The sequence below is a fragment of the Malania oleifera genome, chromosome 3 (assembly GCF_029873635.1).
Source record: "Malania oleifera isolate guangnan ecotype guangnan chromosome 3, ASM2987363v1, whole genome shotgun sequence".
NCBI lineage: Eukaryota > Viridiplantae > Streptophyta > Magnoliopsida > Santalales > Ximeniaceae > Malania > Malania oleifera.
The window spans coordinates 123,953,138-123,971,123 of record NC_080419.1 but is presented as its reverse complement, the minus strand read 5'-3'; the positions used below and the strand labels follow the sequence as shown (position 1 = coordinate 123,971,123).

Below are 17,986 nucleotides of genomic sequence, written 5' to 3'. Positions count from 1 at the left end.
CCGGCAAGGGATGGTGGGTGGGTTCAGAGAGCCACTTCATCGACGCTTCACATGCTGCTTCCGACGCAAATACGCAACCACTTGTGCCTTCCGCTGCTGGTGCCGCTCCTTGCAAATCTCGCAGCTCCAAGCTGTGAGATTTACTCCAGCCCTGCCACGCGTCGCTTTCTCATTGGCTACTTCCTTTAAAACTGCGAGATTTGCTCCACTCCATGCCACACGTCAATTTTTCAATGGTCCATTAGTTTAAATCTCGCAGCACCAAGCTGCGAGATTACGTGAGCATTAGTTTGGGAAAATTTTTCCCAATCAGAGTATTATTTAATATTTTATTTATTTTTAATAATAAAACGGGAAAAAACTCGACAAATATAGTAAAAAAATGATTTTTTTTTTATTGTCATTTCAACAAAATCTTTGATCAAAATAAAAATAGAATATTTTGAACTTAGGATGTGAATTGATTAAAATTGAACAAATTTTAATATAATTTCATGTTATATTTTATCTAAATTTAATATAAATTTAAATTCAAATCTAAATTTGAAATCAAAATTAAAACTAATTTGGGAGTAGGGGCAAGCATTCGGTCAGTTCGGTAATTAACCGAATTAACTTAAAAATTTTGGTTAAAAAATGTTATTAATCGAATCGACCAAAATTTCATATTTAACCAAACTCAAAACTGACCGAACCGAATTTCGGTTAAATCGGTTAACCGATTTAATATTTTGATATATATAATATATAATAAATAAATAAATTTTTTTTATATGTATAATATATAAAATATTTTAATAAATAATATAGATTATTTATTATTAATTTATATTGTTTGGTTAACCAAATTAATCAAACAAAAAAATTGAAAATCAAAATTCGTAAAAAAAAAAAACCTGAACAAAATTGAATAAATTTTTAACGGAATCAAACCGAACCAATCGAATTTACTCGATTAATTCGGTTTTAACTGAATTATGCTCACCCTTCTTTGAAAGTATGAATTTTGAATCTTAAATTTAGATTTATATATATTTAGATAAATTTTGATATAATTTTATTTTATATACATTTAATATAAATATAAATATAAATATAAGACGTCATCAAACATAAGGGGGAGTCTAATTTAGTTCACAATTTAGTCTAAGCTAATACAATTTATCTTAAAATAAAATATAAATAATAATAAGGTAAATATAAAATTGCAGATTATGCCACTGCCTTCACTGTAGAGAACTGGGAAGGAGAAACCCTTGCACTCCCATGATTTTCTCTCATTTTCTTCCCGTTTCCCTCTCTTTCTCTGCATCCTAACAGAGCTTTTTCTTTTTATTTTTTTAGGGTTTATGACTTTCGGCTAACTTTCTTCCACGAAGCCTAAACCCCTACTTCGCTTCCCCGGATTTGCATTCCCATTCTCTACCTAGTTGTTCAAACCAGTCAAGAACTGCAAAAGAAATCGATTCGTATCGATTGACACAAGAAATAAGAAACCAAAAATGCGAATTGTTCACCAAATTATATCTCAACTCTCCGCCGCTTCGCCGTGCGCAAGGGCAGCGAAATTTCTCCCAAAACCCACATCGGGAAATGCCCCGAGAATCGCGTCGTTCAACCAGTCGGTCTCTCGAGCATTCTCGGCTGCGCCTAGCGGCGGCGGAAGCGGAAAAGACGACGACTGGGGTAAAAGCATCGGCGGCAATGCGGCGGATGATTTGGGTTGGGACGTTGCGTCGTCATGGTCGACGGGACTGACCAAGGAGCATTTTGATGGGGAAGCAGTTGGGCATCAGGTTGGTTCGAGCGGGAGCGGTGGTGGTGGCGGTGGCGTTGGCATTGACGCCGTCGCCCAGCGCTCTACGGCGGTTGGCGGTGGCGAAGAGGTGGATAATGACTTGAAGGAATTGGATGAAGAGAATAAGAAGGGTAGAGCGTTTGTGGAGGGTTGGGGGGAGAGGATGAGGGAAATGAGCGTGTTGTTGAAGCAGGTGAGGGAGCCTGGGGTGAGAGGGTCGTATTTGAAGGATTCAGAGAAGTCGGAGATGTACAGGCTGCACAAGGCAAATCCAGAAGTGTATACTGTCGAGAAGTTGGCGAAGGACTATAGGATTATGCGGCAGCGAGTGCACGCCATTCTTTGGTTGAAGGAGCTTGAGGAGGAGGAGGAGAAGAAGTTCGGCCCTCTTGATGACTCAGTGGAGCTCTTGCTCGATACATGTCCAGAGTAAGCTATTGAATCTTAGCACTTTTTTTATTGCGATGTAAATGTTGTGTTTAATAGTTAATACTGAAATGAAAAATGCTCTTGTTTGTGCTTTTAGAGATTCATAATCATGGGATGATTTGGGCTAGTATCAGGGAAATCAGCAATGGAATATGGACTAGGACAGGCAAATGGAAACAATTATTGAAAATGTTTATTTTTCACTAAATGGGTTATATGTCAAGATTCAGGACAGTGAAACAATCTTGGAGTGGTGTTAAGATTCAAAACAATGTGGCAATGTAATGCTAGTTTAACATTGTTGATAAATTATAGGACAAAAGACATTGATCTCTCTTAAGGTTTGTTAAAAAAACAATGACCTCCCGTGAGGTTTGACAAAAATATATTAACTTTCCTTGAGATTTCAAAAATCCTATGGACCAACCTTGAGGTTTCATGACCTCCACAGACATCCACTAACATTTGATTTTTGGGTCACTTACACTCCTCAAAACTCTTATCTTTTTGTAAAATATAAGAGGATGTTGGTGTCTTTTTGACAAACCTTAGAGGAGGTTTATGGAATTCTTATAATTTTAGGGGAGGTCATTGTGATTTTTGAAACCTTAAGGGATATCAGTATCTTTTTGCCAAATCTCAGGGATAGTTAGTGTCTATTATCCTAAATTATATCCTTGGAAATTTTTTGTCAATGTAAGAGCCCCTACTTTTCTGTTTAATGAATAGAAAAAAGAAAGAAGAAAGAACAAATGAAGATGGTTATAAGCTTAGAGATTTTGGTCTTCTTCTTCCCCAACCCCATTTTGTTATTCATATTCCCAAGCATATATAATATTTTTTCTATGGTTTCAATTTTATTTTCCAAGGTTGCAGAACTATGCATTCAGCTATGATGGTTCATGATTTGTAAAATACTTCATTTGATCATGGTTGTCCATTTGTAATTTGGTAGTGTGATTGTGTGTATTCAGCTATTAATTGGTAAATCATGTTTAGCCTCTCTTCATGTTTAGCCTCTCTTTTAAGTCCTGCCCGCTGTTGAAGTCCAACCTGGAAACATTAGTTTAATTATTTTGGTCATTTGGTGCAACTGGTCTTGCCTAGAAACCCCATAAGGCCCTAGTCAGTCTGATTAAAGGGGTCCTTTAATATAAATATCAGGGAAGAAATAGAAAAGAATTGTTTTCTGAGTCAGTGTTCTGTGCATTATGATTTTTAGGGTTCCACGTTTTATATTATGTATTGATTTTATCCCCCCTTATTTTTTTGCATAATCTATGCACTGTGTACAATTATCTAACATGAATAGCTTGATTTTCTGCAATTTGAATTCAGCGGTTTCCTTGTAAATCAAGAAAGACTTCGAATGACTGTGGTGTTCTGCATTTATAGGCATTGACCTTCATCAAATGAGAATTCTAGGTTTATTTGTGTGCTGTCCCTAGAACTCTAGTGAATATAAGATCTTCTTCAAGTAAAAATGGAATTTTGCAGCTGCTTTGCGGCTTAAGTTGTGGATATGCCTGCCTTAGCTGCCTAATAATTAAGATGTGCCATTACTTAAGAGTGTTTAGCTGAAGAGTAGGGATGGTGACTAGGAATTGAGTACAATGCAGGGGCTGGGATCCAAATTGAAAGCATCCTTCCTTGCAGACCAACTAAGATTGTTTCCCAGCTGGAGAAGAAGAAGGTGGGTGCATCTTCTATGCAGATTAGGGTTAACAACAAGGTGCATGCTGCATGGCAGATTCAAACTCAGGATAGTGATGACTCAGGAAAGTGTGGGAGGCTGGCTGATGATTTTGTGTCTTCAGTTGGAGAGAGTTGCTCTCGTGAGGGGATTTGTAAGGATCCATTGTCGAATGGTGGTGGGTGGGGGAGTTTGACTATGTTTCAAGAAGGGTTTGTGAAGCATTTTCAGGGTAAAGGTGACGTTGTGGGGGATAAGGTTGCTGGCAAGGGAAATACTAGTGCTAATAAGGTTTATGCTTGTTGTAACGCTGGGGCCTGGGCAGGTAGGTGTGGAAATGGAAAAAGCTGTTGAATCCAAACGAGGTTATTCTAATAAGAGACCAAAAAGATTTTTAAGAAGAAATGCTGAAGGGTAGGTGGAATCTTTGAGTGGTTAGAGGGGGGATGCATGTTAGAGGGTAGCAAGGGGAGGGGAAAAAAAAGGCATGATGTGTTGATATGGTGGTGATGACACTAGTCAATTTGATCATGATGGTGGTGTTAAGCCGCGACGTTCAGATAGAGGGTTCAAGCCTAATCCCAAATATTTGGGAGGAGGTTAGACGTGCGACGCATGGACTGATGTAATGACGTCGTGCATGGGGATGGTTTGCAGCAGTTTGGCAGTTTGGATGGAGCCATTCAACACGTGAAAAACAACCCTTTTATTTCCGTTAGTTATGCTCTGTTTTTACGTGTCTTTGTATGCTTTGTTTTACGTGTGTTTAGTTCCCTTTTATTTCAGTTTTGTTGTACGTGGCTTTGCTTGTTTAAGCAGCCAAAAGTTATCAATGAAGAATCAGAAAAATCAGATTCAAACCTTGCGGTACTTTCTCACCCGAAGTGTAAATAATTTCACTTTATCATTTGAATATCTGTGTTGGGACCTAACATTGGTATCAGAGCATGGGAACCAACAAGGAACGTATTGAACAACTGGAGTTTGGGCTTGGTGCAGTTCAGGAGGGACTACATCGAATGGAGTTTGGTATGATTGACAAACTTCAACATTTGGAGGAAACTCTCAATCATCTTTCGAATGTTTTGCTCTCTAATACGGCGTCCTCCAGTCATGGAAATCACCACTGAGAAAACCAAGATGGAGGTCGACCGATCTTCTCGTCAAAATCAGCCAAGCTAGAATTTCCACGATTCTCTGGAGACGATCCAACGGAGTGGTTTAATCGGGTGGTGGAACAGTTTTTCGAATATGTGGGCATTGCCGAAAATCAGAAAGTTTCCATGGCTGTGTACCACCTTGAAGGGGAGGCCAATCAGTGGTGGCAGTGGATTCATAGAACATTACGGGACGAAGGACACGTGATTTCATGGAAGAGATTCGAAGAAGAAGTATGGGCTCGCGTCGGACCATCAGGATGTGAAGATTTTGATGAAGCTTTCTCAAGGATAAAGCAGCTGGGGACATTAAGAGACTATTAGAGCGAGTTTGAGAAACTCGGCAACAAGGTGCGTGGATGGACGCAGAAGGCGTTGGTGGGGACGTTCATGGGTGGCTTGAAGGCGGAGATTGCTAATGGGGTTCGGATGTTTAAACTGCAATCCCTCAAGGAGGCTATTAACTTGGCACGGATGAGAGATGACCAGCTCACGCGATAGCAGAGATTCATATTACCACCACCTACAAGAGCCCCTCTAGCTATCCCACAAACCACTTGTGTAGCTCCTGCCATTCCGGCGGCACCAATCATACGTTTATCATGGGAGGAGATCCAAAGGAGAAGAGCTCAAGGCCTCTATTTCAACTGTAATGAACTCTTCACAGCAGGACATAAATGCCAAAAAGCACAAGTGTTACTCTTGGAAGGATAAGTAGGAGCTAGCAACGTGATATTAGAGGAGGTCAATCCTCATCAGGCACTAGATAAGGACCACGGTGGAGAAACGGGGGTGGTGCAAGAACCATAAATTGATGTCGAAATCACGTTACATGCATTAACTGGAGGGTTGGCGCCAAGAACCATGTGCATGACGGCTAAGATGGCCTCTTACGAAGTTGCGGTATTGATCGACAGTGGGTCAATGCATAACTTCATCAGTGATCAATTGGCGAATATACTGAGATTATCGGTAGTACCCACGGAAACATTTACCGTTTGGGTGGCTAATGGAGAGCGGCTAGAATGCCAAGGGCGTTTTGATAAGGTACTGGTAAATTTACAAGGTACTGATTTTTACCTCACCCTTTTCTCTCTATCCTTAGCAGTACTTGATTTAGTACTAGGCATCCAATGGTTGGAAATGCTTGGATTTGTGGTTTTTAATTGGAAGCAATTAACCATGGAATTTATTTGGGAGAATCAAGCAAGGTGGCTGCAGGGAATGGGGGAGTAGACCATTCAAGAAGCTACCTTAAAAGAAATTTCCAAGGAATGCTGATGGGGTGATGCATTGCTTGCATTTTGTTTTTCGAAAGCCACGGAAGCTGCATCACCAAGTGTGGCACCTGACAAGAAGAAGCAAGATATGGAAGGACTATTGAAGGAGTTCATGGATGTGTTCTAGGCGCCTTCATGCTTACCACGAGTGTGTGAAGTGGACCACTGCATTACACTCAAGGAAGGCACCGAGCCAATTAATGTCAGCCCATATTGATATGCCCATTTTCAGAAGGAGTAAATCGAAAAACAGGTTTAAGAGATGCTGAATTCTGGCCCATTCGTCCGAGCACTAGTCCATTTTCGTCGCCAGTACTATTAGTGAAGAAAAAAGGCGGGAGTTGGTGATTTTGCACTGACTACCGCGCACTCAATGCTGCCACCATCAAGGATCGATTTCCCATCCCAACAGTAGACGACATGTTGGATGAATTGCATGGCGCCTCATACTTTACCAAGCCCGATCTAAGTGCTGGATATCACCAGGTAAGGGTGAATCCTTCCGACATAGTAAAAATTGCTTTTCGTACTCACAACGGACATTACGAATATTTAGTGATGTCGTCTGGCCTGTGTAATGCACCCTATACATTCCAAGCCATCATGAACTCTATATTTCGACCTTATCTTCGAAAGTTTATTTTAGTTTTCTTCGATGATATTCTCATCTATAGTTTTACTTGGGATGAGCATGTGGTGCATGTTAAACAAGCTTTGGAGATTTTGAGGCAGCATAAATTTTTTGCCAGTGCAAGCAAGTGTGCATTCAACCAGTAGGAGTTAGAATATTTGGGACACATTATTACGCCCTAGGGAGTGAAGGTAGATACTCACAAAATTGCAACCATGGTGGCGTGGCCACGACAAACTAATATTTCTGAATTACGTGGTTTTTTAGGCTTGACAGGATATTACATGGAGTTTGTTCGGAATTATGGCATCATTGCTCGACCCCTTACCAATCTACTCAAGAAAGGGCAGTTTGGATGGCACGAGGAAGCCGAAGTAGCCTTCGTGACTCTTAAGCACGCAATGACCGCCACACTGGTTTTGGCGATGCCAAATTTCAATGAATCATTCACCATTGAAACCAATGCTGCAGGAGAGGGTATCGGCGCAGTCTTAATTCAACAAGGCCAGCCCATTGCCTTTATGAGCTGTGCATTGGGAATTACAAAAATATCATGGTCAACCTACGCCAAAGAGATGCTTGCAATTGTGGAGGCTATACGGCTATGGCGACCATATTTGTTGGGGAAAATGTTTTTCATCCAGACCAACCACGCAGCCTGAAATATTTTATGGAACAACGTTTGGCGGCACTGGAGCTACAAAAATGGGTAGCCAAATTATTGGGCTACGATTATGAGATCACTTATCACCCAGGCTGTGAAAATTCAGCTGCGGATGCCCTCTCACGCAAGCCCAACAGTCCAGTACTTAATCACCTCCATGTACCCACAGTGACCATGTGGGAGGAAGTTCAGAAGGCTTATGAAGGAGATCTATATATTCAATCAATAGATCAATTGATCAAAAGTCAAATTGAAGGGCCATATACACAACGCCAGGGGTTATTCTATTTCAAAGGTAGGGTAATTATTCCTTCCCAAGGGGAGTTGCGGAAAAGGCTGATATACGAGGCTTACGACACTAAAATTGGGGGGCGTTCAGGAGTATTGCGGACATTTCTGTGTCTGGCTCAACAATTTTATTGGCCTAAAATGTACCAAGAAGTTCAAGCATATGTCAAGCGATGTGAAATATGCCAAAAGATGAAATCCGAGACACTCTCACCTGCGGGACTTCTCCAACAGTTGCCCATTCCTTGCCAAGTATGGGATGATATCACTCTTGACTTTGTTGAAGGATTACCCACATCCCACGGCAAGGACACTACATTGGTAGTAGTTGACAGGTTAAGTAAATTTGCACATTTCTTAACTTTAACTCATCCATTTACTGCTAAAGGGGTGGCTGAAAAATTTGTTGAAGGAATCAAGTTGCATTGTCTTCCAAAATCCATCATCAGTGATCGTGACCCAATTTTATTAGCAGATTTTGGGAAGAATTTTTTCAAATGTCAGGAACCAAGTTACAACTTAGCTCTGCCTATCATCCGCAAACCGACGGACAAACGGAAGTCGTCAACTGCTGTGTGGAGCAATATCTCCAGTGCTTTGTGCATCAATGGCTGCGCAAGTGGAGTGCCTATCTTCCTTGGGCTGAGTTATGGTATAATACAACGTACCATGCGTCGACGGGAATGACTCCATTTCAGACGTTATATGGGCGTCCGCCTCCCTCAATTCCACTCTACCACAACAGTTTTTCTTCCGTCAACGAAGTGGATGTAAATTTGGTGTCTCGGGATGAGTTACTACGGCAGCTCAAAGCCAACTTGGAAACCTCCATCAATTGCATGAAGCAAACAGCTGATCAAAAGAGGCGGGAAGTCACGTTCAAAGTTGGGGATATGGTGTTTCTTAAATTGCATCCCTATTTATGGGCCATATCCTGTGATACAAAAAATTGGAGCAGTTGCTTACGAACTTCAGCTACCGGCGGAGGCCCGAATTCATCCTGTTTTCACATTTCCCTCTTAAATTTTTTTTTTTTTTGAAGAATGCTTGGTTCAATGGAAACATTTACCAGCTGAAGAGGCCACATGGGAGACACACCAGTCATTGCTTGATCAATTTCCAGATGTGGACCTTGAGGACAAGCGTCCACTCGGTGGGAAAGGTATTGTTAAGCCGTGACGTTCGGAGAGAGGGTTCAAGCCAAATCCCAATAGTCTGGGAGGAGGTTAGACGTGCGATGCATGGACTGACGTAATGACGTCGTGCATGGGGATGGTTTGCAGCAGTTTGGCAGTTTGGACGGAGCCATTCAACATGTGAAAAACAACACTTTTATTTCCGTCAGTTATGCTATGTTTTTATGTGTCTTTGTATGCTCTGTTTTACGTGTGTTTAGTTCCCTTTTATTTCGGCTTTCTTGTATGTTGCTTTGCTTTTTTGAGCAGCCAAAAGTTATCAATGAAGAATCAGAAAAATCAGTTTAATTCAAACCTTGCGGTACTTTCTCACCCGAAGAGGAAACAATTTCACTTTTTCATTTGAATCTGTTTTGGGACCTAGCAGGTGGTTTGCTTCTAGATGAGTTTTGGGTACAATATGGCTATGTTTCTTATTCATCTGATTTTTTTGGGATTTTTGCAAGTGTTTCCATCTCTGTTTCCTTTTCTTGTTCAGTAGTTTCTTAATCCTATAGATGGAGTTATAATAATCTGAAGACTCTATTTATATTGGGATGAATACATTACAGATTGTTGTGTGGGACATGATCAAAGTTGTTAAAATCAAGATCCTACGTGAGATCGCCTGAAGGGTTGGCAGAATGGATCGAGGATTGTAAGATTCTACTAAAAATATAAAATTAATATAAAAATGTATTTTTATTTTAGTTTTCATATATTTAAATAATATAAACCAAAAAGAAATGTCTGGTGAGTGTTCGAGACTAGGAAATAACAAGTAGCTCATATGGCATAACTCTTACATGACAAGGGGACCAAATGTTCATTGTAGGTTTGCGTGCTTATAGAAAAAATAAAAAAAACATAATTTTAGGATGATCATTCAATAAAAAAACATACAATATAGAATTAATTAAGATAAAAAATTAGTAAAAGAAGAAGAAGAAGAAAAGCCAAACTATTGAGCTAGCTCATTAACATTAATGCCAACAGACAAGACATTATTTACTTATTTAGCATTGGTGTGATCATCCCTTCATTAAAATCTTCGTCACTATTATCATTATTCACATTCAAATGCATTAGTGGTTTAAAAATCTGCCTACCTCCTCAACCTACGTATTGATGTTTGAACATCTACTGAACATCAAGCAAAAAAAAAAAGAAATTTGAGTCTGTAATTTTGTAAATATTAGATAAACCAGTTTATTTTCTAAGTTGTATATTCCTTGTAGAAGTTGTGCGGGAAACAGATCTAGCATCTAGTACAAGTAATTTAGTAAAACTTTAAAAATATAATGTACCATAGGATCTTACAGTTTCTACCATGATCCTACTACATTTACTAATTCAACTTATCCTACTACCATCGTACCGTGATCTTACTAATTTGCAATTCTATATAGGATCTGTATCATTTTGGTAAAGTAGGGAACCCTACAATTCTACAATTTGTGTCCTGATTTTATTATTTTAACAACCATGGATTTAGTTGAATATGAAATGAGGACTGTTTTTTCATCTGAAATTCAAATGCTATTCTTTTCCTTATGCAGCCTGTAAGTTTATTGTGGTGTTTGAAATTTGAATAACCCATTTAAAGATGCATGGTAAGCAGGAAATATTGTGTATTGAATGCTTTTTTGCTCTTTTTCCTGGGAACATGTTTACCTCATTGGAAATTAACAGCATTGTGAAAACAGAAAAAGAAAAAAGGAAAATTGTTAATTTATTCTCTCAAGCTAATTTTTTTGCTGTGTTAAGGAAAAGAAGTATAATAACATTTGAAGGAGAGGAAGTGTTTTCCTGAGACTTTGATAAAAGCTTTACATTATTGTAATGATGGGGCCATGGGGGTTAGTTACATTGATGTGCAGTCCCTTTAGAGCTAGTTGATTTTTGTCATGTAAATGGTTTCGACATGGGTTGGCACCTTTTAGTCTTTCATGGAGCTTCACATGTTGCCTTGTTGTTTATATTTTGATTGGATATGGATAGGGATGTGTGAATAGTGGGCCTTGAGGGAATGCTGATCATGTTGTAAGCTATGAATTTTAGATTCTTGCCAAAGCAAAAACCTTCTCTTAATAGCCACAAGTAGTTTCACATTATGTAATCTTTTAGGCCTCAGGGTATTAGACCAGTATGTGGAAGGTGTTGATTGCTCACTTCTGTTGCCCTCGTTGAAAGAAAGAAACGATGTTTTAAAGACTCAAATTAATCAATGCTCGTGGCAGTTCCTTTTGGAGTGTAAATTTTTCTGGCATGGGCTGATCCTTATTATTTATAGCCTTCAGCACAATGCTTGATTTTCTATGATTTTTTTTAGATAATAAAAAATATATATAAAAAAGAGAGAAAGTACAAGCAGTAGAGGATAAGGAATCCTCAAAGAAAATAAAAACAAAAATTTAGACCACTCCAAGCCAAAACTGTCCATCACCCAAACCACTATTACCCTCCACCCAGGACCCTACCTAAGCTTAAACAAACACCTAAGAAAATCTCTTTTCAGACCTTTACTGTCATAATTGATGGAACATTGCAAATTAGCCAATTCATGTTGCTTCTTCTTAGCTTAGATTATGCCATCATCCAAATGAACTTCCTTCCTTTCTGAGTCTGCCAGCCACAAACCTTTCTTATGCAGCATATGTTTAATACGAGACATAAAATCAGTATTTATATCATTCTTCTCAATCTTATCTCTACCTATTCTAATTCATCATTCCTCAATCCAAGAACTCCCTCTTTGATCATCCATTGGATATGAAGGATGATCCCCCATAAAATCGGAATCTCATGAATCATAACCAAGTTGTTCGCGGACCTTATCTAAGAAAAGCCCTTCATTACAATCAGAATACTATCCATATCACTCTCTTCATTTGATATGTCTTCTTCTCTTCTCCCCTAATCTTTTCTATTTAAGACTGTTTTCATTCCATTTGATTCTTCAACGTAAAAATTATGATCACTTTGTTTTTAAGAATCCTAACTGGCCTCCCATCGGCCCTGAGATTCTTCCCAATTGAGTCATCCCTGATATTTTCTGCTCTTTTGCCTCGCACGGGTATAAACCTTTAATGCTACTTCCTTGTCAGCAACCTGAGACTCCTTTACCCCATCCATCCTTGCCTTGTCGTTTCTAAATCTTGCATCATCTTTATTCCTGTTTTGAACAGTCAAACTATAATCCTTTATAAGAGCCTCCTTACACCCATCCTCCAAAGCAACACCACTGGTAATGGCATCTATCTTCAATAAATTCCACCCCCCCTCCCCCACCAAAAGAAAAATCAGTCTGCTCACCGCTTAACTTCTCATGGTACCCTGATGATGTTTTTTCCTCCATTTTCTCACACTGCCCGAAACCAATTTTGCTGTGCCCATCTGTGTCATTACCCATCTCCACAGCCACCTCTTCCAAACTTTGGGCCTGGTTATTGGGTGATTTATTTGAAACCGAAGGCTGCTTAATGGATGTCTCCAATGGACTTTTGGGCTGATATCCAACAGAAGGACTTGGCAAAGCCAGAGACTTGTCTTGGGCCTGATCAGGAGAAAGCAAGTTCGCTAGAGCATGCTTCCCTTTAAATACATTGGGTCAAGCCCAATAGCACTCAACAGATGACGCAAGTTCAAAGTAATATGTATAATCCCTGGTCCACCCTACTGTAAGCCCACTCCTTCATTCTTGGGTTTGACCCTCTGCCCTCTCCACATTGCAAATCCTAGCTGAAGCAATGTCCACTGGACCATCAGCTGCCACCATGCTCACTGGAGATTGCACTGTACCTCGACAGTTGCTGCACTGCCACTCACCCTGCTGGACCTTCGGGGATTATTTTTCCAATCAAGGCATCCTTTCAACTTTGATGACTGTTTTGTTGTGCAGGCTCCTTCTCTAACTTTCCCTTGGGATTAGGAATCTTTTGCTTACCTCCCACCAAGGCTTCAACGAAGCTGTGCCAATTTTACCCTTTCAACCCCCCTGCTTTGTTTTCTATGATTGACTTCTTGTAATTCATGTGAAGCCCTTAAATCTATTTCACTGCTTCCTCAGTCTTATGTGAAGTATAAATTTGGTAACGGTGAGATAATTTGTTTTTGGGATGATGTTTGGGAAAAAGGAGATGTCCTTTCCTAAGCTTCCCCTCCAAAGTTTAAGGCTTTTATTGTATTGCTGTTCTCAGTAGAATTGACACTAATGATCTGTTGCAGAGATGGAAGCCTCATAAGTGATGAAGTCTTGGATGTGTGTGCTCTTGGTGTAATAGTTTGTTTAGTCGTCATTTGTTTCTGCACTGTTCCATTACTTTGAGGGGTTCTCCTTTTCAGGCTTGTGGGGGTTTGGAGGTATTAAAAGGGGTAAATAGTTGTGGCATTCTGCTGTTTTTGTTGTTGTTTGGGGTATTCAGTGGATGAAATTGCTCAAATTTTCATGGATCATGCATTGACTATTGATATTTTGTGGAGCTGGTTTATTTTTCTTACTTGTTTTTTATCTTCAGGTTTGTAGAGGTTTTGGAGGTAGTTAGAAGGGTAGGCTGTTGGTGTGTTGTGCTCTTTTTGTTGTGTTTGGATTTAGAGGAGGTTTTTAGTTGATTTGTATGGAGATTGCAAGGCTTGGAATTCCCCCCCCCCCCCCTGTTTGATTAGCTTTATTCTTCTACCTCTATTTTGCTCTCTTCATTTTCTTTCTTAATAAAATTTATTCTTTTATCATGAAAAATAAAGTGATGAATGTTGTAGAGAATCCAATTCTTATTTGGACAGATTTTGGTCCTCATGTAATTTGAGTTAAAGGGCATTTTGCAGATTTGCACTAGATCAGTAGATCTAAAAGACACTCATTGAACACCAGGAATTCTTTAGTCCTCTGTGAGCTGTTGATTGGCTTTTAGTGTCCTTTTGATGTGTTTCTTTGTAATTGTTGCATTATTTGACATCTACATCTTCAAAAGAGATTTCTTTATTATTACCAATTGCTATATTTGTGAATATCTGATGTATACTTGTTGCATTTGTTATTGTTTTATGTTGCTTTGCAAGGCATTTCTTTATGCAACATGAATGGTCTGTTTGGAAATGTTTTGTTTTGTTTTGTTTTTCTTTGTTGTTGATTTTTATTTGTTTTTAATTTTCTGATTTGTGTAAATTTAGTTTGTTTGGGTCTGTGAACATAGCTCAGACATGTTTCCACATTTAGAACTATAAGTGTAACACACGTTTCCACATTTGGAAACCATAACACATATTGTCAAATGTATTTTATGTGGTCAATTTTTTAAAAAAGTAGCAAAAAATGAAACAAAAATTTTGATTCTTGCTGAGGGAGCGGATTATTCTCTCTCTCTCTCTCTCTCACACACACACACACACACACATAAGTGGATTATTGTCTCTCTCTCTGTCACATACGCATGCACACACGTACACACACACCACACGCCCATATCCATCCACCCACCCACCTTCACCCCCCCCTTTTATAGCATTTAAAAATGACCGGAAATTGGGAACTCAGGAGATGAGCCGCACCAACTGACATGCCAAAAGAAAGTGTTGTTCCCATTTCCAACATGGAAGTGAATAAGGGTGAAAAAAATCATCCCGCTCTTTTTTAATCGCCTTCCAAACACTAATCCCCATGGGATTGCCTAGGCTCACTGGATGTCTACTCATTGTGTTTGAGGCCATACTTTAAAGCAATAATGTTTCTCCAAAGGAACTCCTTGTTCATGCATCTCTACAACCATCTAGCCTTGAGGAAAAGCATGAGAGATTTCAGACCCAAGCCACCTCTCGGGATTGGTTGCTTGACAACATCTCATTTAACCAAAAGGAACTTACAAACCTCCCCTGTATTTTCCCTAGGAAATCTTTTTTGAATGTCTTCCAAACTATTGGCCATAGAATGAGGAATAGGGAGCAGGAGCACTAAGTAAACTGGGAGGTTGTAGAGGTGCTTTTAGCGAGGGTTAATCTACCACCTTTAGCGAGGTACTCATGCTTTTGAAGAGCCATTTTTTATCCCCATTTTTTTTTATGATAGGATCTCATACTAATACTACCCTCAGAGTATTGCTCTTGTGGCATCTTGCAACAAGTGATTTGTGTGAATTTGGATGTAATCTAAAACTCTCAACCCTTTCTTGTACCATCACTCACATGTTCTACTACTCACTTCTACCCACCATGGCCATTACCACCACATCCTGCCAACCAATCACTGCCATACTCTGCTGCCCAACCACCATATTATTGCCACTAGTGCCCCAATGAGAGCACTCTTCCTGCAATATCTTTTAATTCAATTTCCTATTTTTGGTAATTTTGTTAAGAATTTTTCATATTTATACCTGCGAGCACCATTCATTTATACAAACATTGAATTGAAGTGATGTATTGTGGTCTTCTCTTTCCTGCAAAATACATATAAATCTGTTGTGCTTGCATTGTCAATGAGGAACTTCTATTTATTTTTTTTAGAAGTAAAATGTGTGCTCATAGAATGAGGAGGTTGAGGAAATATTCCAGCAACTCGCCCTTAGAATCTAATTCTTTCCGTATTGCAGATTTTTTAACTCTCATGACAGGGAATTCCATGTGGCATCCCTTCCATACAAACCTGAATTCAAGGTTATGCCAGAGGGTTGGGATGGCACCACCAGAGACCCAGATGAGGTTCATTATGAGATATCTATGAAGGAAGATGAAATGTTATATCAAGAATTTGTGCAAAGGATGAACTTCAACAAGAAAAAGGTGAATTCTGCAAGCTCTTGCCTGGCAGAAACCAAAATAGTACCACATGCTCTCTGCCTTTGCCAAGTAAAAAAATGAAAATGAATAAATATAATGAATCCTGCCCTTTTTCTTCTTCTTCTTTTGTCGTTCTTGTTGTTTTAATGGTTTTGTAGGTTAAAAATTTCATGGTTCTTTATACCTTTTTGAATTTGCATTCAGCGTTACTGTAGTAGCAGGGAATAGCAAAGCCTGGAAAGCTAGGGTGATCTTACTGATTAATTATAAGCTGATCCCATCCCACAAATCACATACTTATTTGTGCTCTATTTTTGTCAATTTTCCAACTTACAGTGGTATGTAATTCTTTTATCCATAACCACTCAAAACCTTTAACTGATGATGATGTTCTGTGGCCCATGTACAGATGGCAGGAGAGGTCAAGTGCCACAAATATAGCAGGAGGCGTCCTTCGGATGGATGGAGTTTTACAGTTGAGAAAATGGGGCCTCGTGGGAAGCGTGGAGGTGGCGGTGGTTGGAAATTTGTGAGCTTACCCGACGGCTCCAGCAGAGCCTTGAACGAAATGGAAAAAATGTATGTGAAGAGGGAGACTCCTCGCCGCCGACGCAAGATTTTCCCTTGATGACTCTCATTGCTGTATTTTCCCCTCCTCAAGGGCAAGCATAGAACTGGCTTTGCTCTTAGCAAACAGCTGCAAAGATTCCAGTTAAAAGTGGGGATATTTTGTCTTTGATATTTTGCAATTGTATGGAATAGGGATTTTTGTCAATCTGTTATACTCCCTGTTTCTAGATGTGTTTTTTTTTTTCCTTTTGATCCTCTGTTGTAGTGCACAATTATAGCCTTGCATCGTTTGGTTCAGTTGTAGGTTTAAGTTTTGAGCTATTTGGAAGCTCTCGAAACTCCGAAAAGTTTTAGTTCTTTTAACCTATTGTAGAAGGGGCTATGTTCTCTCAGGAGGTGAGACTTCTTGAACGGATCAATGTAAATTTACAGGCCTCTGGGTACCTTATCATATGTAAATCCCCTTTTGTACCAGTTAATCAACATTCTCCTGGTCTAAAAGAATCTGTAGGGATGTATTATGTGTCTAGTGGTACTTCGCATTCTTGGAATTGGAAAATTGATTCTGAACATAAGTAGGCTTAATGGGGATTCAAAATACAAAACATGGCCATATTTTCAACTAATATACAAAAATCATATGCATGTTCAGTATGTGGTTCAAGATGCATTCAGTATGAAGCTAAAAAGCAGAATGTCCAAGCATCTTGAAGATGCAAGCTTTTTGGAGCCCTTTCTAAATCCCACTAGTGCACTTATTTAGAATCTCGTTTTTTTTTTATATCTGTTTTATTTGTTTCTTCTTTTTCTTTTATTGGGTATTGGCAATATAAAAAATGCAATTTAAAAAAAAATATATGTATAGTAATACGGTACCAATTTATCCTAAACTTCTTTTAAGTGTGATATACTATTATATACAATACAATGAATGTAGAGCCGAGATTCTTTACTTTCAGATTTTAGATCGTTCTTTTACTACTTAATTTACTTATTACTCACTGAATGTTTGGTTTGTTGAATGAAATGAGATAAGAAAATTATGAAATAAAAAGTTAAAAGTGAAATATCTAATTAAATCAAGTGATAAATTTCTCTTGATTCTGTTCCTATCAACCGAATGCAGTTTGAATTTGCAACTTTCTTATTGATAGTTCTAACTTTGAAGGTTACATTATTATTAAAAACTTCAAGTTTACCTTGAAAATAGTGAAAAAAGGATATGAAATGGAAGATGATAAAATAATCTTGAGATTTTATTAACCACCGAAGCCTTGAGATAACTGTTAGAATATTCTTTTCAAACTTTGCGTGACAATGGAGATATGCTACTTCGGTTGTGTAGCTAGCTCAAACATAAGAAGAGTTACAAATGCAATAATAATAATGATAATAAGAAGAAGAACAACAACAACAGAAAAGATATAGCTATCAACTCCATTGACATATATACATATGTTAAAGAAAATTAAAATAAAAAATATTTTCTATAATTAAACGATTTCTAAATATTTCTTTACTCTTTTTTTC

At 38.7% G+C, this 17,986-nt stretch overlaps 1 protein-coding gene across 2 annotated transcripts; it reads left to right on the top strand.

Annotated features, from left to right (window-relative positions):
- The first annotated feature begins 1,204 nt into the window (after positions 1 to 1,204).
- Positions 1,205 to 16,957, top strand: LOC131150945 (protein GAMETE CELL DEFECTIVE 1, mitochondrial). Of its 2 annotated transcripts, XM_058102027.1 has the most exons (3): positions 1,205 to 2,227; positions 15,700 to 15,889; positions 16,296 to 16,957. In XM_058102027.1, exons 1-3 carry the CDS (start codon positions 1,503 to 1,505, stop codon positions 16,512 to 16,514), a joined length of 1,134 nt encoding a protein of 377 aa, XP_057958010.1. In that variant the 5' UTR covers positions 1,205 to 1,502; the 3' UTR covers positions 16,515 to 16,957. The 2 variants fall into 2 exon arrangements, with proteins under 2 accessions (XP_057958010.1, XP_057958011.1); XM_058102028.1 differs by lacking the exon at positions 15,700 to 15,889 and having other exon boundaries at positions 1,214 to 2,227.
- The last annotated feature ends 1,029 nt before the right edge of the window (positions 16,958 to 17,986 follow it).

Excerpts from the sequence above, each read along its gene's own strand:
- LOC131150945 (XM_058102027.1), top strand. The coding sequence starts at position 1,503 with ATGCGAATTGTTCACCAAATTATATCTCAACTCTCCGCCGCTTCGCCG. Across the intron at positions 2,228-15,699 it reads TTGCTCGATACATGTCCAGA|ATTTTTTAACTCTCATGACA; the intron begins GTAAGCTATTGA and ends TCCGTATTGCAG. Across the intron at positions 15,890-16,295 it reads TGAACTTCAACAAGAAAAAG|ATGGCAGGAGAGGTCAAGTG; the intron begins GTGAATTCTGCA and ends GCCCATGTACAG.